Source organism: Pollicipes pollicipes, unplaced genomic scaffold, assembly GCF_011947565.3.
Source record: "Pollicipes pollicipes isolate AB1234 unplaced genomic scaffold, Ppol_2.1 Scaffold_5724;HRSCAF=6776_pilon_pilon_pilon, whole genome shotgun sequence".
Taxonomy (NCBI): Eukaryota; Metazoa; Arthropoda; class Thecostraca; order Pollicipedomorpha; family Pollicipedidae; genus Pollicipes; species Pollicipes pollicipes.
The window spans coordinates 51334992-51357978 of NW_023596746.1; the positions used below are offsets into that span (position 1 = coordinate 51334992).

At 56.2% G+C, this 22987-nt stretch overlaps 1 protein-coding gene across 1 annotated transcript in view; it reads left to right on the top strand.

The window, feature by feature from the left end:
* Positions 1-22987, top strand: part of LOC119103170 (protein crumbs) — a 73984-nt gene continuing 50997 nt past the window's right edge. Inside the window, exons 1-7 of the mRNA XM_037226620.1 lie at positions 1-28; positions 2316-2542; positions 2718-2868; positions 8045-8188; positions 9645-9854; positions 20264-20387; positions 20937-21075. Coding sequence (XP_037082515.1) covers positions 1-28; positions 2316-2542; positions 2718-2868; positions 8045-8188; positions 9645-9854; positions 20264-20387; positions 20937-21075 — 1023 coding nt within the window. The remainder of the gene's footprint in view (positions 29-2315; positions 2543-2717; positions 2869-8044; positions 8189-9644; positions 9855-20263; positions 20388-20936; positions 21076-22987) is intronic.

Sequence of the window (22987 nt, forward strand, 5' to 3'; positions counted from 1 at the left end):
ATGAATCAGGGGATAGCACTGGAGTGTGGTACGTGTTTAACTAAAATAATTTTTCTTTGGCCCGATCCCTTACAATACTCCAAAACGATTCACATAACAAGACCACGTACGGCCACACGTAATCCTGGGCGTCTGCTTGCGGGCATCCTGCCCGGCCACCGCCGATTGCGCGTCCGCTTCGAGCTGCCACACGGAACAAACGCTCGGGCCCTACAGTGGCACGAGAGCCAGTCCGGCGTCGGCGGGGACGGGGTTCGGGCGGTGGACGCCTGCGGAGTCGGCAGCGTTCCGCAGCGGCTCGACTATCTCGGTCACGGCGAGAGCGGGCGGCAATGTATCTCGTCCCGCACCGCCGTCCGTAGGTAACAAGCCATATGCTCCATTGTCCCGAGACGCAACATATGGCTTTTTGGCTCTGGACGCTGGCGCGACTGGCGCCCGCTGCCTCTGGGCGTCGGTCTCGGCTGGTTCTGCCTGTACCCGTTTCGTGCCGCTCCAAGCTGGATCCGCTGTCGCTGAATGAAGGTCTCAGCAGGGTCCGCTTTCCTTCGGTCTCGGCTGGAGCCGCTTTCTCTTGGCCTTTGCTCGGTTCACAGTCAACCCCGGTCTCAACGGAATCGGTTCTCCCGCTGGCTCGGTGTATCCATTCTTACTTGGCCCCAGCTGGGTCCGTTCGTTCTTGGCCTTAGCCGGATCCGCTCTCTCCCCCGGTTCCAGCAGGGACGGTTCCCCCTCTGACTCGGGTGGACCCGTTCATACTCGACCCATGCTGGATCCGTTGTTGGTCTGTCTGAGCCGGACCCCGGACCGGCGCCCGCGGCGCCCGCGGTCCCAGCCGCTCCGCTCCCCACGCCGGCGCAGCTCGCTCCGCCACGGTCCGCTGCCGCCGGCGTCCGGCCGCCTCTCACGTTCTGGCGCCGGTCGGGCCTCCCGCCGTCGCCCGGTGCCCAGCAGCCGTGACCGGCCGGCTGCGTGCGGCGCCGGTGACCCCTGACCTTGGCGCCGCTCCGGCTGGCGCGCCTCGGCCCGCCTTTGTTCCTCTGCAGCGGGCCGGCGGCGCTGGCTGCCGTCCGGACGCGCCGCCTCCGTCCTATGCAGGGGAGCGCCGCCGCCACCGCCGCCGGCGTCGCCGTTCGGCCGACAGCGGCCCTAGGTGTTCCGCGAAGCGCAGCTGAGGCCTGGACGCCATGTCTTGGTCCCGGAGGCGGTCGGCCCGTGCATGCAGCGCTCATCCCGGGCGCGAGGTGCCCAATTACGCCCAGAGCGCCTCTCGGCGCCCTGTACTTCATGTAGCCAGTTGAGTAGAAGTGGGAAGGACGAGTCCAATTTTGTTGCGTGGCCTGCGTTGCTTTTGAATAGCGAAGTTTAATTTTGCCAGCATTTATCCTGCAAGTTAAGGAATCCGTCCTCGCGATCATTTTATCGAAGGATCGATCTGGTGAGCTATCCAACTCACACAAAATATTCCCATTGCCGAACAAGGTGACGGACAAAGGTGTAAGACAAATCAATACGCGCTTCATCCATTTCTCGGAAAAAGTTCTAAATTAAAACAGCAGGTGTTTCCGATTGGTTTGCCAAAGATGGTTTCAGGCCACCGTACTTGTTTAGCAGAGCTTGTTGCGTGCACCCTGAACCCATAACGCCGCCATGCCGTTCCAGTTCAGCGTAGATTTTGCCTCCAGTCTTTTTAACCCAGACTACCGCATATGCATTTTTTCTTGGCGTCCATGTAACGTTACAACTTGGCCGCCCCACTCTACTTCAAACCTCTGGCCTCGTGGACCAGTCGCCAGCTGGTATTTCCATATCCGTCGGGCCAAACAATGCGCATATCACGAGACTCGTGCCTAGTCTTTCCACTAGACCTCAGGTGTTGGATTATTCATGAATAATTGATGTTGCCGGGTGGCATGGGTGCAAACTTCGTGAACAGCCTGTTAGGGCTAAGAAGTGTTTTCCTCACGCCCGCGGCAGGCTCCTTCCGTTTCGGTGCAACATCGAGATGATCGTTTCACGGACTTCTCTTGCAGGAGCAGCAATCTGAGGTAAACTGGCTGCCTCCGATGACCAGCAGCGCTTCACATCGCTCCCGTCCATGCACATGCTTTTGAACTCGCGTCTAATGTTGACCACGCCTAACGAACCTAGGACCTTGAGGCCGGCCAATCGTTTCACAGGCACCAGCGCTGCGGACGTTTCTTCAGCAGGGCCGCCCGATCGCACTGGCTCCCCGCGACTGTTGCTGCCGCTGACTGGCCCCAGCTCTGCACCGCTCCCGTGCCGCGACCTGACCCGTCTGCGTGCCTCCGCAGGTGGCGTGGCAGCGGTGCTGGCGTGCGCGGCGCTCGGCGCTGCCCAGCCGGGCCTGGTGTCGTTCGCGGGCACCTCGTTTATGCGGCTGACCGGACAGGCAGTGGACCTGCGCGGCCTGATCGGCCTCAGCTTCCGCACGTGCAAAGACGGCACGCTGCTGGAGGAGCACGGCCAGATGGACAGCCTGGAGCTGGACCTGCTGGCCAACGGCACGCTGCGCCTGATCGTGCGCGCCGGCGGCACCACCGACTGGGAGAGCGCCGCCGGCGCCGGCCTCAACGACAACCGCTGGCACCGTGTGGCGCTGCAGTACCGGCTGGGCCGGCTGACGCTCCAGGTGGACGGCGTGGAGGCGGCGCTGGTGGCGTCCGAGCGGTCGCCGCTGCGCCAGCAGGTGCTGACGGCGGCGCTTGGCCGGCTCTGACCAGCTGGTGGGGCGCAACTTCCACGGCTGCCTGCTGCGCGGCCCCAGCGTGCCGCTGGACGACCCGGCAGCGCAGGCGGTGAACGTGGTGCACGGCCGCTGCACGCTGCCCGACACGGAGACGTGCGGTGAGTAGGGAGTCCACTTATGTGCCCGACACAGAGACGTGCGGTGAGTATGGAGTCCATTCATGTGCCCGACACGGAGACGTGCGGTGAGTAGGGAGTTCACTCATGTGCCCGACACGGAGACGTGCGATGAGTAGGGAGTCCATTCATGTGCCCGACACGGAGACGTGCGGTGAGTGGGGAGTCCATTCATGTGCCCGACACGGAGACGTAGCGGTGAGTAGGGAGTTCACTCATGTGCCCGACACGGAGACGTGCGGTGAGTAGGGAGTTCACTCATGTGCCCGACACGGAGACGTGCGATGAGTAGGGAGTCCATTCATGTGCCCGACACAGAGACGTGCGGTGAGTAGGGAGTCCATTCATGTGCCCGACACGGAGACGTGCGGTGAGTAGGAAGTCCCTTGATGTGCTTCTGATGATAAGTCCCCAACGTAAATGATGAATCCCTAGTGGAAAAGGAAAGGAGTCCATGGGTGCCGATTTACATTCTTTTGAGAGTGGCCTCACCCAATGTCAAATTGTCCCACTTGGCTCGGGACCCCCAATACTTTTTTGCAGGAATGCTGCAAAAGTATAGGAAAAAAGTTTGCCATCACGCGCAAAGCATATTTTCCAAGTGGCGTCCACATGGTGAGTACAGCTGGGTGAACTGACCCCGCAAGCAAACTCAAAATCACTACCTCAAATGAAGGGTAACGTAAGACATTGAGCGCAAACCACTTTGTATCTAACGTTGCTTTTTTTGTCCGCCAAGCGTAAGCCCGGACGCCTTTTCCGCGCAATCGAAACACGATATTGTCACCACTGATTCATCGGTCTTGTGGAGACTCTGTTATGGCAAGTGATAATTGGTCTTCTGCCCATGATAGGCGACGTTCCTTACCTAGCTTTGCCCAAAGTCGAGACCCTCATTGCTTTGCTATAATGCTGCACTAGAAAACAAAGTCGGTGACGCATATTTTTTGCGTGGCATCGTTAGTTCAGATCATAGGTCCAGTTCAGTTACAAAATGGGAAACCATGTAGAATCAAACAGTTTGCGAGGACACACTTTTTATCTGATTCCGCTCTGAACATAACCTATCGCGAACACTCCAAACCCACCATCCTTTTATTGTGATGCAAGCGCAATGGATCCATTTTGCCTCGAGCACTTATCCATATACCACGAAAAGACCTTTACCATGTCGCGCGTTTATACGGCTGTCGGCTACCCTGTGACCAAGCTGACACTATCAAGCCAACGGCCAAATGGTCTCTTTGACGAGCCATATACGAACACTTCTTGTGGAGGGCGGACGCGCCACCACGCGTTTCGCCGCATCACGAATGTGACACGTGTAATGTCGGCGCTTCACCAATGCCTGGCTACTGTCCCGACGGTTGTTGTGTACGCACGGCGATAAACGTTCTCTTGCGAGCATTTGACGCCTGGTCACCAACGGGTACGAAGAAAGGCGGTGTTTCTAAACTGCCACTTCACTTACTACTTATGTCAAAAGATATCACCTGTGAACTTGAAAGCAGTCATTCATGGCTCAACCTGGAATAATGCCTGGCACCCTCATTGGAACAGCGGTGTTGTTTTTATCATCCCTCACGTGTTTCCGGGACGTATCAGGGGAAAGCTTGAGCTTCATCTGGAATCCTATGACCAACGTGTCTTATGATTTTTGTGCTGCGTTCTTTTACAATTGTAGGGAGTTCAGCGGCCCGGGATTAAATCAAACTTTTAAATCAAACTGCGAAGTAGAAATGCATCGCCGTGTGCCGCAGAGAGGGATGTCATTTCCTAATGCGCAATCTGACACATTTAAATCAAACTTTTGGTAGGCTTGTCATCTATTGCTTTGTCATGGGATGAAAAGGTAGCCCGCGTGATATGTAGATGGCTTACATAATATGACATGCATCCATTCAACGGAAATTTACTCGCCCCCCAGGCGCGCAACAAAAATTAATAATAGGCACGTGTGTGGCGGTCCCATCAATAATAGCACAATCTTTTTCTACATCACAGTTAAAACGACCTTACCATTGCTTATCTACTGTATCTCTATGTATATAGTTGAGGCGGTTGGCTTTGGGCTTCTGTCTGATGCAAGTATTGGTCAACATGAATTGTTCATTTCGCGATGTTGAACATAAATATTGTTGAGTATTGCTGATTATGATTATGCTCCTCATGGCTATTGTTGGTGTCACGAGAGTTGAAGTGATGATGTGGTACAATGCTAAATTCAGCCCAAGATTTGTACGCGCCGCTCGCGTATCACACTAGAAGCGAACTAAATGAAAGCACCACTGCTTTACACGGGGGGGGGGGGGGGGGCGCTGGCCCTATATCCAAGTAATAAAGTTTGCGTTGGAACTGAAAGGTGGAACTGAAAAAAACTCCAGAAAACGGGAGTGACCCAAGTCTTTCATGACAACCCCCATCCCCTTCCCTCACAACCAAAAATGCGTGCTGCCACCCATAGCTGCCATAGAACAGTGCATTCGGTGCCTAAGGCGGCCTCTATACAGGCGCCTTTATTTCCGATTAGAAGGGGCACATACCTCCAATGCTCCCCCCCCCCGTTTTCTGGATCCGTCCCTGCATGACTATTAGGTTGCTTGAATGAAAGACGTGTTTTACATAATACAAAAACCTTTAAGTATAAATTGTCGTCAGTAAAAATGAAGTGGGCTAAATCGGTTGATAAAATGGAGGAGAGGGATTAGATCATCGGCCCTCGGCTTGCCCGCCCCCCCCCCCGCAACCATTTACAGGAAATTGACATCCCGGGATGAGTCCCAAGTGCAAACATCGTGAAGATGAGGCTAGTGGGATCCCGCGGATGTACTCTTCAGTGAATGCTAGCACCAATAATCCTACCATAGCGGCATGAACTCGAGGCGCGTCGCGGCAGCGGCAGTGTTGGGTACAACTAGTATGGTGTGCAGCCATCCGGCAGCGGCAGTGTTGGGTACAACTAGTATGGTGTGCAGCCGTCCGGCCGTGACACTGGCTTTTTGCGGACATGCTTTGCACTAGCTGGACCTTGTAAAGAACGTTGAACTTATGGCGACATTGATCACAAGTAGAGCACCTGGACCATCCGGAGCCCATGCATCAAACTAATGTGATGTTAGACCACTGGCGCATGACAAAAAGCCTGGCCCCCTTTCTCCGCGGAGACATATATGAATCCGTGGCGCTAATCGCTGCATCATCGCACATATCAGGTAGACAATGTAACCTCCAGGGGCATTGGCCTCCTCATTGTGCTCCTCGTCACGTGAGACGAGTGATACCGGAGCGATATAAGCATGGCAGGGGCTAGGCATGGGCCCCGCTCGTGCAGAGTTGGGGGTCCGGTCCAGACGTGCGATCTGTTGCGACTCGGATTTAACTGTCTTGTTTACGAGATGTAAGGCAGGCCTTGGGCTCCTGGCTTTCAGCACTATGAGTTCACACTTCCGCCCGTGACGCTGGGTTATCTCGCAGACACCAGGCGGCGTTTGTTGTACGGCGTTATCAAACAAACATTTGTCATATGGTTAATATTTGCCGTTTCAGTGTGCGCCCATGATCACCAGTGACTGATTCACATGGTCATTGTGGTCATGTGCCCCGGTTGAAGCGTTGAGCATTGGTGACGTAGCCAGTATGTTCCTTCATAACGTCACCTGATGTGTTAAATGTTGGAAACTGTCGCCACAAGAACTTTGAATCCATGTCCCAAGATATGTCGCGAATCAGGCTGAGACTGGATGAGGGTCAAACTATCGGCACAAGAACTTTAAATTCATATCTCAAAATATGTCACGAACCAGGCTGAGACTGGGTGGAGGCTGAACATAAAGCATGGGTACCAAGTATTCTTATCACATCACGCCGTTGACTGTTCCTACAGCTTGTCTGGCCTTTCCCTCTCTTGCTGCTCGATCAGTCAATAGTCGTCTGAGATCAAGCCAATTCCGAGTCCGACCAATAAGCCTTGATGAGACCCCAGAGACGGTCATTACCTTCAGTGGACAATGCACACCGATCGCCCGGAGAGCGGCCCCAACATCAGATCAATGTGGGGCGCGTTGTCAGTCACTGGCTCCAGACAACTCTACACTGAGATGCCGTATGTGGGAGCCAGTTTAGCTTTTGCTGTGCTCACTTGCTTTTGAGACTGTCCATCGGTCCCCACTATCGACATCCACTTGGCTTTGGCGAAGAACGCAAACTATCTATTGGTAGCGAAAAACTTAGGTTTTCGTCGACAGACCACTACACACACACGCGCGCGCGCACGCACGCACGCACGCACGTGAACATATATATATATATATATATATATATATATATATATATATATATATATATATATATATATACAGACGTATGCGCTTGTTAAGTAGTACGTTTTCAGTCGCACCCTTTGTCAAAACAAGTCGCACCCTTCGTCAACAATATCTCTTCATTCATAGCTAGACTGTCCACTCTTTTTTATTTTACCTTGTCGGTTAAACTAGTGAAATGTAGATACTTTTGGTTATTAATTTATTCCTGAGTTTGTTTAGGTCGCGTTTAAGTCAGCGTTAACATTTACGATAATCGGAACTGGTTCGGCGTGAGCTCGCCGAACTAGCGGAGTGCTGGAAGCCGCCCTGTCGTCGAGCGGATGCCGTGGGAGTTTGGTGGTTCACATGCCTCGCAGATTTAAGTTCAGACAAACAACCGGCTTAGCCAACCATATACGTCGCGGAGCTGGCAGCGTGCCAGAAAGTCAGTCTGGCGTATGGTGACCGCAGTTTGGCATTGGTCAGTCTCGCATAAGGCGGCCGCGGCGAGGCGTCGCCGGGCGCGAAAAAATCATCTGTCCGGTCAGCAGAGCCAACAATGTCAATGTCAGCAGAGGGGGTCGTTACGCCGGTGGCAGATTCGTGCGAGAACCAGCATTATCCGGGTGGTCGGAATGAATAAAAATGTAAGATGCCGCAATTGTCCTTCAATGTCTCCCGTGCGCATAGTCAAACAGAAAACAGGCGAGACGTTTTCGGTCCACACGATGTGGGCACGCTTGCGCGATCGTTAATTGGTTCACGTAAGCAATGTGACCTTCAGACCTTTAGGCAGGTACATCTAGCTCGAGCTGCTACTCCGTTCTGACCGACGCGTGTTTCTGCCGCTTCCTCAGACGGGTACGACTCGGTCGAGCCGTCACCGTGCTTCTCGCAGCCGTGCCATCACGGCACCACGTGCACGCCCGACGCGGATGGCACGGGCTACACGTGCGCCTGCAGCGGGCGGTACTCGGGACAGGACTGCCAGATTGACGACGGTGAGTGTAGCGTTAGGCGCCTGTCCCGCCACCGGCGCTCCGGAGTGGTCTGCGGCTTCAGCTGCTGGCTGTCCCTTTGTTTGTAACGCGTCGAGACTTACTCAACCGGAATGTGGCTGTCGACCGTCCCGACCATTCGATGTTGGGAAGAAGAAGCCGACACTGGCGGCCGTTCGCCGCACTCGACGGCAGAAGAGCGCCTGTGTGGTCAGCAGACCCTGGCGGGTCTCACTCGCGCGTGGCGTAAGTCTGCGCGGCGCGCTGGTTTGGTTGCTGGTTGCCGCCGCCGTTGGTTGTGTGGTGACGACGTGGTCTCGTTGCGGAAGGGGGGGGGGGAGGAGGCGGGAGGAGACCATCGATTTCTGAAGCCCCGAGTAGCTATCGAGCCCGTGGCAAGCGATGACCCTGAAGTGACCCTGGCCCGCGCTGAAGCTGGCGAGGCCTCCCATCCTCCAGGTGCGTGGTGTCGTGTGACAGACTGCCGTCTGGCAGCTTGGGCTGTTGAATGAGTCTCACCTTGTACGTCAGGCTATGCTTAATCAGTAGAATGGGCCAATATCTCTGTTTTCCGCGATGTTGCGTAATTTTTGTATTCGCCCTTTGTATTATGAGCCTCTGCAACCATTGTCCTAAGCATCCACCGCGGAGCTATCACAGGCAGCAACATCCTTGCTGTATTTAGGCACTTTCCTTCTCCGTTTTTCCTGACCATTATGATGAGCGCAATACGTCAGAAGTGGCGCAATAGTCTGATGTCTTGTGCGGAGTCCTTTTAATGCACGAATTGGCCGACGCACAAAGCGCGATCACTATGGGCTGGTCTGACATCCAACAGAGCGAAGTGTTCTAGAATTGGTCAGCAGTTTTGAGGTGCTCGCCCCTGGCGTTAGGTTTTGTCTTAGACAAGTTTGAGCATCTGCTGTCGTCGCCGCCGTCGATCTCCACATAACGGCGAGGTAATTTGCGCATGGCACTGAGCACAGTAGCGATGATTCTCCTTAATCGGCAATCTCAACAGCACGTTCTGACTCTGGAACTGAATGCGAATTATTGCACTCAAAGGTGGCAAATGACAAAACGATCGTAGAGATTGGAGGCACGGCATCCAATGGGCTAGATAGACGTCGACTCCCTGGATCTGGCCCCGCACATCATGTCAGATCACAGCCGGACGCCTCTTTACAGCCGGTCTCTCGTCTCAGACTACAGCCGGTCGTCCCGTCTCGATCACACGAAACACCTTGGAAGCCTATTCCTAGCGGCAATTTCAGCTTGTTTCCTGTAGCCCGTATGCCAAAGCGTCTGCGTCGGCGTCTGTAGCGCGTGTTGGCCGTCTGGTGCGCCGCCAGGTCCACTGTGCACTCGGCCCCAGTACCGGTGCGAGAACGACGGCCTCTGCCAGGAGGACTCTGCGTCGGCGTCTGCAGCGTGTTTTGACTGTCTGCTGCACCGCCAGGTCCACTGTGCACTCGGCCCCAGTACCAGTGCGAGAACGACGGCCTCTGCCAGGAGGACTGGGCCGGCAACCGCACCGTCTGCCTCTGCCCCGAGGGCTTCGCCGGCGAGCGGTGCGAGGTCACCGTGCAGGCGTGCATCGCCAATCCCTGCCACAACAACGGACGCTGCGGCTTGACCAACGGCGTACAGACCTGCAACTGCCCCATCGGTGAGTGCTGATGCGCATGGAATGCTGAGGTCATGACGTCACTGCCCCGTTGGGCGAATCGGTCGGCTCACTGGCGTTTTAGGTACCTTTCGGGGTACTCGAGCCATGCTTGTTCGGCACCAGGCACGCGGCGGAAGTCGCGTCGCGTGCGATAGGCCGTTCAAATCGAGCTCGTGCGTGAAAGCGACCGTCCCTGGTGGCATCTGCCTCGTGACCCAAGCTTAGAAATAGCCTCCTCGTCCACCAAATGCCAGTTTCGTCACACGAAACGTGATGATTGCCCGAATGCCCCAGGTGTAGTCGCATTTGGTGCGTCGATTGCCCCAATTGTAGTCGCATTTGGTGCGTCGATTCGTGAATACGATCGCTGGTGCGTCGGCACGGCTATACTCAGGGGTATAGCGACAAGACAGGTGCAATTACTCGTGGAATACTTCTGCTGAGTTATCTCAAAAATGATTGAATCACTCGACAAATTATCAATCTTGCGTCGCAGAAATATCCACCGACGTGGGGTCTTCTGTTTCGTGATTACGTGGGGAGTTTCTGGTCGGCATATATGCGGCGCTTTTACTAATAACGATGGAAGAAATAGCTGGGCCGACATACTACATCTAACAGATGGCCATTTTTGTTTCGCACAGAAAGCAAGATTCTTGCCATCTTGAGTGGTTTGGCACTACGTCTTGCACCAAATAATGCATGCAAGTTCTGCTGCCCACATTCAACGATCATGTCATCGGGTTTTCCAATGCAGCTCGAAGCCACAGACCTTGTTTTAATCCCGCGCTCGTGGCGGTCGTCCGTGAGGCGCAGTGCGCATCTGGCGGGCGGGAGCACCGATGCCAGCCGCGGCACCGGACGAACACCACAGGTTCCTGTCTGATTCATAGCCCGTCAGATCAGCAAAAGCTTCGCTGCGCCATCGGCAGGGCCCGGCGCCACTGTCCTGGGCGAGCGGACCAGATCCGTTCCGCCTGTCCAGCTGAGGGCTGGTCGGCGTAGCCAGCCGGCGGGCGCGGGCGGTACCGCCCCGCACCGCCGCCGCCGGACACGGCCCGCGGCTAACGGCCGGTCACGCCGCTCAAAAATAGCTCACTGATGGCGAGTCTCCCGTGAGGTCCATCCCATCGAGCCGGGAACGACTGGCGTCAGTTCCGTCAGTGTCAGTCCCGCTTGGTGTCAGTCCCGTCAGTGTCAGTCCCGTCAGTGTCAGCCCCGACCGGTGTCAGTTCCATCGGTGTCAGTCCCGTCAGTATCAGTCCCGTCAGTGTCAGTTCCGACCGGTGTCAGTTTCGTCAGTGTCAGTCCCGACCGGTGTCAGTCCCGTCAGTGTCAATCCTGTCAGTATCAGTCCTGGCGCTGCAGCCGAGGCAGACGTGAGCGGAGCTGGGTCGCATCAGACGCCGTCGTCTCGGGAGCCCGAGTCTCCTAGACTGTCGTTTGCCGCCCCCCCCCCCCCCCACGCCCCCGTCCCGCCAATTTTCGCCGTGTCGGCCGGCTCCGTGCCTACTCCTTCCATTCAGCGCGCCGCCAGTTTGTCACGACGGCCCGCTTTCCTCGAGCAGCGCGGGCGGCGCGGGTCAGCACGGCGGCGCGAGCGGCGGCCGGCCGGCTCCGTCTGGCCGGCCTCCCACGGTGCCGGCCAGCGGCCCCGCGCGCGATCCACGCCGCCCACACTGGCGCACCAGCCGGCCGGTGTGAAGCCGGCTGCCCGGCCGCTGCCCCACAGCCGTCTGTGGACTGCCCGCCGCTGCTCGCCGCGGTCAGAACAGGGCTTCCTCCTGCTGGTGCTGGTGTCACGCTGCGGGACCGCAAGCGTGGCGATGCTCTGGTTTGGTGGAGGTTTCCGGGGTCGGGTGTCGGAGATGTCGGACCGTGGCCGCAGGCGCGCCCGCAGAAGTCGCCGCAGATTGGACTAGGTCACGTGTCCGACTTCTGCGTGCGTGTCACTGCGCCACATGTTTTTTTAGCCAAAAACAACCGCCTATGTGGCCACTTGTACCCATCCCCCCACCAGTTATGTTGAGACTCGATTGTTGGGCCGGATAAATTAAAAACGCTCTCAATAGTCGTAGTCATCCTCAAGAAGGGTGCGTTATGGTTACACTGGTCCCTTGGGTGAAGTAACCGACCTCGTAATGCCCAATTCCCCCCCCCCCCCCACTACAAATTATAGCTATCGTTTCTTAACATTCCAAAAAAATCCGCTCCACTCCGCAGCTTAAATATTGAATATATTCCTACTATGCAAGAACATTTTTGCCCAGATAAGTTTCAGGTGTACGCACAGGTGAACCATTGTCTTTGCGTACTGTTCATATTATTGTCAGCTATTGTTGGAGCATCCACTCGACGTCAGCATGACAAAGCTCGATGTCCTAGCGATATGTTGTTGGAGCAGGCTCTCAGACGCAGTGTCCATCATTCTCACTGTAATAATGGACGTGAAATCAGTTGTGGAGTATCGCGACGAGGTTAAGCCATGGCTTACACTCTGAAAGTACGACAGGCAGCTTGGTTTTGCTCTGCTTAAATCTCGTTTTAATACCTCGATAGTTTGTTCGCAATGTCCGTTACACAATGTCTTGATGACAGTTGGATCGAATCAATAGCCCCGGGAAGATTGGGAAGGGATCTACCCGTGATTCCCACATGCTCAATCCCGGCAGCCACCGCCACCTGTCCATGGGTGAGTCAGGAAGACGAAGCACCCGTACCCGAACCGTTGGTGAAATAAGCCACGCCAGGGCTTCCATCGACGGCGTGCTTATCGGTCGGTCGGCGCCAGCCAACTGTGGCTGCCCATCCGGCCGGCTGAGGGGTCAGCGACCCGACGACACGCGCACCACTCTCGATCCGCACGAGCCGAGCCGACCGGCCGACCGCGCCGCCACTGGGCCGGGGCGGGCCGCACGGCCGCCGACCCACGTCCGCGCGTCACGTCCGTACGCCACGTCCGCGCGTCACGTCCGTACGCCACGTCCACGCGCCACGTCCGCGTGTTACGTTTGCACGGCACAGTCCTACGTCTTGTGTGCACGGCACGCCCGTGCAAACTGGTCACAGCGGGTCACCACGTCTGAAATAGCCGGTCACCTGGTCTGTACATAACGGGTCGTTCCGTCTGTACATAACGGACCACTCCATCATCTGCACATAACCGGTCACTCCGTCTTGCCACAACGGGCCACTCCGTCTGCACATAACGGGCCACTCCATCTGCACATAGCCGGTCACTCCGTCTTGCCACAACGGGCCACTCCGTCTGCACATAACCGGTCACCCCGTCTTGCCATAACGGGCCACTCCCTCTGCACATAACCGGCCACCCCGTCTTGCCATAACGGGTCACTCCCTCTGCACATAACCGGTCACCCCGTCTTGCCATAACGGGTCACCCCGTCTTCCCATAACCGGTCACTCCGTCTTGCCATAGCCGGCCACCCGTCTGTGCATGCCCGATCATCCGTCTGTACAGAGCCGATCACCAGGTCTGCCCAGCGCCAGTCGTCACGTGTGTTTGAACGTCGTGCCGTGCTGTCAACCACGTCTGTGCAGGGCCTTCGCGAAACCTGTGCAAAGCCGGTTACCACGTGTACCTGAGCAGGTGGCCGCCGCTACGTTGGTGCAGAGACACCGTCGCCTCAGGCGGTCACGGTGCTTAGCTAGCCGACCCGCTGTCTGGCCCAATGACCTTAGTCTCCAGCGGACTGTGTTGGGCCGCGGGTGGGCGGAACGGTAAAATGACGAGCGACACATTCCATCCATCCAAACTCTAGGTTTTTGATGACGTCGTTGCGATCATTTCACGGACGCGTGGAAACGGAAAGCACGACTCATTTTCAATTTTCAGACTAAGGCACCGATTCGGTGGCGTGAACCCTTACCGTCAGCTACCGTCTTTCGCTGCGGTCGACCGGCCATACGCGGTCTCATTTCCCACGGACCTGTCACACAACGCCCACGCCGTTCTCCGCAAGCGTACTTTTTCAGCCAGCAGCCGTGGCCCGAGCGGTAGTCACGCCGCGTGCCGGCCAGAGCAGTGTTCCCCCCCCCCCCTCTCCCCCTCCACCCATGGCCGACCGGACTGCGGCGGTGTTACGCCACCAGCCGTTGCGCCCGACCGCCGCGCGGTGCCATGTTTCCGCCAACGTTCGGCCAGCCCGCGGGAGGGAATGGGCGGGGGCTGGGCCGCAGCCGGGCCGCTCTGCAGCGCGCGGCGGCGTTGCGGGCCCAAGGCTGCCACAGGGGGTCAGCCGTGTCGAGGCTGGCCGCGAGCTCTCGCGGACCGCCCGCAGGCGAGCGCGCAGCGAGGGGTCACGACCTACTGCCGCCGACCGGCGATTTGACCCGACCCGATCGGGACGAAGAGTGGCGACAGCCGTTGGACGTCGGGACGGCGAACTGGGAAGGCAGGGCTGGCTTCGGAGGCTCCATTCTCGTGGCTGGACGTGGCTGTGTTGGGTGGACGGGGACGGGCCGTGCGGTGCCCGTGGTGAGCTGCCGCCGGTCAAGAGACACGCCGCATGATCCCGCCAGCCATCTAACTCAGCCTATGCTGGGCTTGGGGAAGGGTCAGCTGATGTGATTGCAATGTTCCTTGTGACCCAGATTGATCCACTGGGTCGGCGGTCGGCTCCATTTGGACTTTTATGCTTCAAGAATTTCGTCAACGCCGCACCAGCAAGTCGGCTCTGCAGGAAGGCTGGCTGATGCAATTGCCAGCCTCTGGCATGTCCACGGAATAAAGAAGCACGGCCACATCTGCAGAACGCCGTCAGTCAGTGATGATGAATCAATGACGGTGGTGTGCCAGTGGAGCTTTAGAACGTGTCGACTTAGTCAAGCCACATACCGCCCATTTTCGCTCACTGCCACAGTGCTGAGTTTCCGATACACGTGAGCTGGTGAAACGCTCCACGCAGCTCGTGCCTTGCCGGCCGCGTTGCTGCACTGCCGAGCATTCTCACGCTTACTGGCGGTTTTACGCGTCGTGCTGCGCTTTCGGATTAAGGGCTGGCTTTCGTCCTGACGGCGTACCTAGTCATCTCCCGAGAGCAGTCTCGGTTGACGGCGTACCTCGTCATCGCCCGAGAGCGGTCTCAGTCGGGATGTCTGCGCGCTCCGTCGCATGGCACGGCCGAACGCGCGCCTCGAACCACGCCTGGGTCACTTCTGCGGCGGAGAAGGTGGCTCCGTCCGAGCGCGCAGAGACTACTGGGGCGACGGAGAAGGTCGCTCCGTCCAAGCGCACAGATCGTACGGGGGCGGCGGAGAAGGTGGCTCCGTCCAAGCGCACAGAGCGTACGGGGGCGGCGGATGAGGTGGCTCCGTCCGAGCGCACAGAGCGTAGGGGGGCGACGGAGAAGGTCGCTCCGTCCAAGCGCACAGACCGTACGGCGGCAGCGGAGAAGGTAGCTCCGTCCGAGCGCGCAGAGCCTCCGGCGGCAGCGGAGAAGGTGGCCTCGTCCGAGCGCACAGAGCGTAGGGGGGCGACAGAGAAGGTCCCTCCGTGCAAACGCACAGAGCGTACGGCGGCAGCGGAGAAGGTGACTCCGTCTGATCGCACAGAGCATATGGGGGCAGCGGAGAAGGTGGCTCCGTCCAAGCGCACAGAGCGTACGGGGGCAGTGGAGAAGGTGGCTCCGTCCGAGCGCACAGAGCCTACGGGGGCGGCGGAGAAGGTGGCCCCGTCCGAGCGCACGGAGCGTACGGCGGCGGCGGAGAAGGTAGCTCCGTCTGAGCGCACAGAGAGTATGGCGGCGGCGGAGAATATGGCCTCGTCCGAGCGCACAGAGCGTGCGGCGGCGGCGGGGAGGTGGCTCCGTCCGAGTGCACAGAGCGTAGGGGGGCGGCGGAGAAAGTGGCTCCGTCTGAGCGCACAGAGCGGACGGCGGCGGCGGAGAAGGTGGCTCCGTCCAAGCGCACAGAGCGTACGGGAGCGGCGGAGAAGGTGGCTCCGTCCGAGCGCACAGAGCGTAGGGGGGCGACGGAGAAGGTGGCTCCGTCCAAGCGCAGAGCGTACGGGGGCGGTGGAGAAGGTGGCTCCGTCCAAGCGCACAGAGCGTACGGCGGCGGCGGAGAAGATGGCTTCGTCCGAGCGCACAGAGCGTACGGGGGCGGCGGAGAAGGTGGCTCCGTCCGAGCGGATAGAGCGTACGACGGCGGCGGAGTAGGTGGCCTCGTCCGAGCGCACAGAGCGCACGGCGGCGGCGGAGAAGGTTGCCCCGTCCGGTGGTGTGGCAGTCGTACGAGAGCACATGGGGTCTCCTAACCCATAACAGCGCCGGCGGGTGGTCGCTCGACGCTGAGGGCTGGCGGTGGTCACGCACTAAGGCCAGAATTCAAGCGCGGGCTGACAACCTTGTGCCAGTAGGTGTTCTCGTCAACGCGAATGAGGCAACTCCAGCAAACTGAAGCGTTGAAAGCGTTGCGAACCGTACCAAATCAATGCGTTTTCCCCTGCTGGCTGAGAACAAACAGCTGTCCTCAGGAATATTACGAATGTGCCCTGAGCAACCACCTGAGCCCATTCATTTTTAGAGTCGTGCCATCGACTTGCGTTTTTGGAAGTTGTTCTCATGGCAGCGTGGAGTCGACTTAACACAGTCACCAAGCCCGTGCGGCTCAGAACGAGCCGCTGTCCTGGCAACAGAAGCGACGAGGCAAGCGAGCAGCGCCTACATGTAAAGGGTGTGGAGAAACTTGACGGTATTAATTCCCAATGATGGCCGTTAATTAAGCTTCCTCCGACCCCTGGTCACACTGAAGGTGCCATGACTGGAAAGCGTTGTGGTTCGAGATGTGGACTGAGAGGATGGGTGAGTGAGTAATGACCTGCCATAAAATGGCAGGTCATTACTCACTCACCGGTTTTTGGGCTTACTTCGCGGTTTTTGCGGCTATTTTCTAGTTTTTAGGTCTACTCTCTTTCAACAATCATTTCGCACTTTCGCGGATGTAAGCAATCGACCAAGTCCACCATAGCATACTGGAGGGTTACACGTGAACCGGCCACTTGTCTTGCGCGCATTGTATGCCCAGTCCGACCCAGCCACCGCGGCTGGCCGATGACGAGGGTTCATGCCGCCTGTGACCCACCATCGTCTGTGTTCCACCATGATCCGTGGATCCACAGTTCTGCGTCGGTCCATGATGCAGCTGTCGTTTGTCATCGGTGGTTTTCAGTTCTCCATGGCCGGTGATCCGTACTCTGCTCTACTTGTGCCGTTGTAGTTGCGTAATCCAGTTGTCGGCAGCCGGCGGCCGTGGTCCGTCGACACGTCCGAAGGCCTGCGCTCCACCGGTCGTAATCCAGTTGCCGGCAGCTGGCGGCCGTGGTCCGTCGACACGTCCGAAGGCCTGCGCTCCGCCGGTCCGGGTGAAGCCGATTCGGTGGCGGGAGGAGGCTGTTGAAAGACGCTTCTTGAATGCCGTGCTTGGGTCTCCGTGTAGCTGCTGGCGGTTCGATGAGCGCATGGTCGTCCACAGGAGCACCATCACGCCAATGCTTGCACGGACCAATCAGCGACGGGGAGGTCCTGATCCACGTCACCTCGCGCGATTTCTCCTTGTCCTGATTCGACCGCTGTCATCGGCACTGGTGTTGTCTCGCGCCTGACGCTGGGAAGGATTTTCCACGGCCTGCGACCGCCAGGGCCTTTAGTGGTCTCCGCGAAGGACCGAGTCTCATCGTGATCTGCTCCGCGAAGGACCGAGTCTCATCTTGATCTGCTCCGCGAAGGACCGAGTCTCATCGTGATCTGCGGTACGAGGACGTACAACAACGCTCTCTTCTGCCGATCGTCAAAACAGTGGGATCGGTTTGAATATGGCCACCCAACGGGGGATCGATTCTGATCTAGCGCCACCCAACAATGGGCCAATTCATGTCTGGTTCCTGTCGGTGGACGAATCGATGCGTGTTCGCCGCGCGGTACAGGGCTGCTTTGGGCCTGTATTTCTCTACGGTGAGATTGGTTCGGATTTTGTCGGTGGGAGCTCTGCCGCACCTGCATTTTGTAGAGCTTCGGCTAATCTGTCGAGGCATTGACGTCGCCGTCCTTGGATCCTATGAAGCACCTTGATGCGCGCGTTTTTCCGTCGCCTTAGACTTGCGGGTCACCTTCCAGGACAGCGAGGGTGGACATCACTGGAGATGAGCAGCGAATTTTCGGCTCGTTTCTTTTGCGCGCTCGTGTAGTGCGTCCTGCTTACATTAACCAGCTTGTTGCCGCTGTCTCTTTTCCATAGAGACAGGGAGAGAGAGAGTGTGGGGTGGGGAGGGGGGAGAAGTCCTAGGGAGGCGCAAGTAAGCGATAAAGTGCAGCCTTAAAAATTATGTATATATATACATATATATATATATATATATACATATATATATATATATATATATATATATATATATATATAGATATATAGATATATCTATATATATATACATATATATATATAAATATATATATATATATATATATATCTGTATCTACATATATATATATATATATATATATATATATATATATATATATATATATCTATATATATATCTATATATCTATATATCTATATATCTACATATATGTATATCTATATATCTATATCTATATATATCTATATATATATATATATATATATATATATATATATATATATATATATATATGTATGCTGACATCTGTCCGCTGTGTGCGTACCGAGATTTGATTTCCTTCGGATGCCTCAGACAGATCGTGAAAGAGAGTGGCATACCACGCTCTGTGGCACAAAACACGCAAGGCTATCTCTCTGTGGTGAGGTTTTAGGGCACTTATCTATCTAGCTCAAGGCACCGTAGCGCCGGATTTTGACCAACAATGTTTGACAGCAAACCCACCGTCATCGGTCACACGCTAAACAAAACAGACGGGCTCGGGCCCCGGCTCGCCAGCATGCAGTAGTGCAGGCGGAGGGGGGGGGGGGGGCAGGGGGCACGTGCCTCCCCTTAGGTTCCGAAAAGCCTGAAGGCCCCTCGGAACCTACGTTTAAGGGCCCACTTGAGGGCCCGAAGGGCCCGAAAAGCCAGTGGGACGTCTCATTCAGGGGCCCCGGCCCGCAGAGCAGGACACTCAGATGCCAACCAGAGGGTTCTGCGCGCTGATCAGGGACCCACGGAGTCGTAAAGGGCCTATATTCCGGTCAGTCACCACCAGTAACGGACAGTCGGCTCCGTGGCGTATTGGGCCTAAGGGCCTATTTCCCAAGCAGGGACGAAGCCGGAGCCAGCGATTTTCATTGTATGGGGCCAACAGCACCTAACAGGGGCTCTGCGTTGTCAAGGGGCCCCGAATCGATCGAAGGCAGTATTCGAGGAGGCCCAAAGAGCCTAGAGGGCCCACCCGGTCGTCCGACAATCAAGGGTCCGATTGGAGGGTCTAAGGACGTTAAGGGCTGGTCGTAGTGTTATGCAGGGGCCCAGACCTGCGAAAACTGACCTCAAATAATGGTCACAGGGCCCTTTGCGCCGATCGGGACCCCCTGAGTCGATATGGGCCTATATGTCGATCAGGTACTGCCGTACCACATAGTCGGCTCCGTGTCGGTATGGGCCCGAGGATCCACTTCCCAATCAGCTATAAAGCCGGGGCCAGTGATTTACGCTGGTCTGGGGCCTTGCATCTGTCAAGGGCCCACAGCGCCTAACAGGGCCCTGTGTTCGTAAGGACCCCCAGCCGACCAAGGGAATAGTTTGGTGGGCCCCGAAGAGGGACCCGGGCGGCCCACCGTACCTGACAAAGGCCCGGTTGGAGGGCATAAGGGCCCGAAGGACTGACTGTAGGCCACATCAGGAATCGCGGCCGGTAGGGTCGTGACCTGAAATATCAGAGGTCCTCTTGCACCGTTTTAGGAGCCCCTGGGACAATGCGGGTCTCTAAGTCGGTCAGAGAGCACAAACACCAAACAGACAGCCTCACGTCCGTCTGAGCCCTTGAGACCCATTTTCCAAGCAGAAACGAGTCTGCGGGTCCGCGATTTGCAACGTTCGGGGTTCCTGACACAGTGAGGGGCTCCTGCGGCGGTTAGGAGGCACAGTGTCGAGCAGGGGTCCTGTGGCGGCAAGTGGCCCCGACTCAGAACGGTGTTTGAGGGGGCCCGAAGAGGGCCGAAGGGTCTCTCGAGACCAAAGATTAACCGGGACCAGGTGTTTCGGGACAGCGCGGTGGGTGGTCTTTAGGTGTGCTTCTCTTTCTGTCTCAGGTTGGCCGGGTTCTTACTTGGCGGCAGATTCGTGACACTTTGAAGCACTCGTTGGCGAATGTTGATAATTGTGATGTTTGGTGCCACCGCTTTGTTCATGGCAGGCTGTGAGCAGACAGCAAATGACTGTTGATAGATGTTACAATTGTTGTTTCTGTTTGTCTCAGGTTTCTCCGGCCAGTACTGCGAGGAGCCTGTGGATGATTGCGCTGTGCTTGATCGGCCCTGTCTGCACGAGGGAGAGTGCATCGACAAGGACAACGGCTATCTCTGCGACTGCCGCGGCACCGGGTAAAAAACCTCTGGTTGGAAAAGCCAGCAGACATATGTATAATACATAACACATCAACGTGGCGAAGGCCATGGCCACGCAGCGCCACTTTTTGATTCCAAGCGCACAGCTTACTTTTCATGGGTGGGGTTTCACACTCTGTGAGTCGTAGTAAACCGCTTGACAAGTAGCAGTGTCATGTGCTTACGACCAGCACTGCCAACACACTGTCTTTATAGCGTAACATTAACCACGTAATGGTGCATGAAAGGATTTTTTTAAAGAATTGGTTTGGTCCACTCGCTTGTCGCGACGCGCCCACAATTCTGTGCTGCATGGCATACAAGGCTGACACGCGAAACTTTCCCAGCCATTTGACCATTACACTGTGATAAACATGCTCCATTCGCGCACGTTGGCATGCTCTCCCATTTCGTGAGTGGTGTGTGGCTGCAATACTGCGGGTGCACGAAGGTCGTGTGACAGAACCAGCGGCCGGTGCGGGCGGGGTGGGGGTGGCGCGACCCCGATCGGCGTCGCCTGGAGGTGACGCCGCCCTCGCTCCCCAGGTATGACGGCGAACGGTGCGAGAAGAACGTGGACGAGTGCCGGTCGGCGCCGTGCCAGAACGGCGGCACCTGCTTCGACCAGTTCCCGGACTACATGTGCGCCTGCCCGGCCGGCTGGGAGGGCCGGCACTGCGAGCAGGTAACTCCGCCCCCCGGTGACAGGCCGCTCCTATTACAGCGGTGCCCTTCTCCCGGCGCCGGCTCGGGTGACCAGTGGCGCACTCAGGGGCGGGTGAGCTGGGGTCTCTCGTTGCCGGCCATGCTCCCGGCGCCGGCTCGGGTGACCAGTGGCGCACTCAGGGGCGGGTGAGCTGGGGTCTCTCGCTGCGGTCAGTTGGTAGGAGCCCGGCGTGACCAAGACCTTTGAGATCGGTCAAGTCGAGGGTACCTCGCCCTGCCGAGCTGGCGCGTCTTGTCTTGCAGCTATACATCGAACGCAATCGACGAATCTCCCCACATTTTCTGGCGAGATGAAAGCCGACGGTCTTCATGCCTGCTGGCTGGCGAAGCGCGTGTGCGGGTGTTCCCCGCCTCCTTCCGGACCGAACACTCCGCGTCTCTTGACTGGAGAGCATGCAACGTTTCGATAATATCTTGTTGCAGAGGCGATTACAAGTGTGCAGGATTAGCAACACCTGTTGAGGAAAGAGGGCTAACTACACTTATTCCCACGGAATTTTCCCGTGTACCTGTCACGTTGTCATCCGCCTGCTGCGACATACGGTTATTAAATTGCAATAGTACGCACTTTTTTAATACACTACTGTACGTGTTTTTCATGAACTGTTTCGAATTCGAAGGTAACACAGACGTCGTATATTGTTTTGCGGGGCCCAAGCTCGACAGCTGATGTCCAACAACGGAGCGCACACCCGGCTTCCGAGCCTGCTGTGGTCCGGGAGGGCATGAATCACCGCTCGCGTGTGGTCAGCGGCTGCCGGACACGTAGCACCGAGCGGATGAGGGTATAAGCTCGCCTGCGTGACTGTGGATCACCTGACCTAGCCGTCACAAGGCGCTTTTTCAACGTGGTCTTGTCACCAGCTGGGTCTAATGCCAGGATCATGTTCATGCTGATCCCTTGCTAGGATTATAGTATGCCCATGAAATTATAATCGTCCAATTTGCACCGGATGTACTGTCGCTGCTGGTGAAATCTAGGAGCGTGAGTCCACAAAATAACCAAGGTTTCCCAGTACTTGTGCAGTGTGACGCATGCTACCTACGTTTTAGGAGCTTGATGAGATTATTTTGCAAACAAAACATTCAATCTACTTGCAAAATCCAACACACGTTTTATGCAACGATTAAGGCGTGTATTGTTACCGCGAGAAGATCATTTTATTTCATTTAGTCCCGCAAGTGAAAATACCAAGGAAGTTTGGTCTCTTCTCTTGGTTTCCTTGGTATTGTTCTTTTTGCGGGATGTCGCCATTTATGCTGCAATGACAGCATAACTTTCGGATTTAAATGGGGTCAAAACGCTTTGATCAGCACGCGATTTGGTGAAAAACACAGAAAACACATTATTATTTGGTTAAAACGCTTTTTTATTGTGATGGTAAAAAGATAATATTCTCGGTATCTGAGGGCGCAACATCGCCGCGGGGGTAATCGGCTCAAAATATTCCAAACGGAATGGTGTATCTGTTGTTTTGTTTCTGCGGGCAGCGAAGGTACTTCCCAGAATCCGAATGTTCGTATCTTGAAATCAAATTTTGACATTTGGCGCGGGAGCAGTCCAGTTTAACGCAGCACCGCCCTGTGCTATTGTACCGAACACGTCCACGCGGGGGTCTGGTTCACACGGTTAGAGTCAGATAGGAAAAAGTTTAGTTAAGGAAATTAAGAAATAAATAAATTGAAATTTTAAAAAAAGTTAAGGAAATAAATGGTCCGAACAATTTGTGCGTCATGAAGCTTATATGTGTGAATTCGGCCAATGACAGCCTTTCACCAATCGTCATAATTGTCTCACGCCTTGTGGGCCTCGTAGTACCCGTAGTGATAGTCACGCACCTTTGAAAGTCGCACGAAGCGAAGCTGGCCTC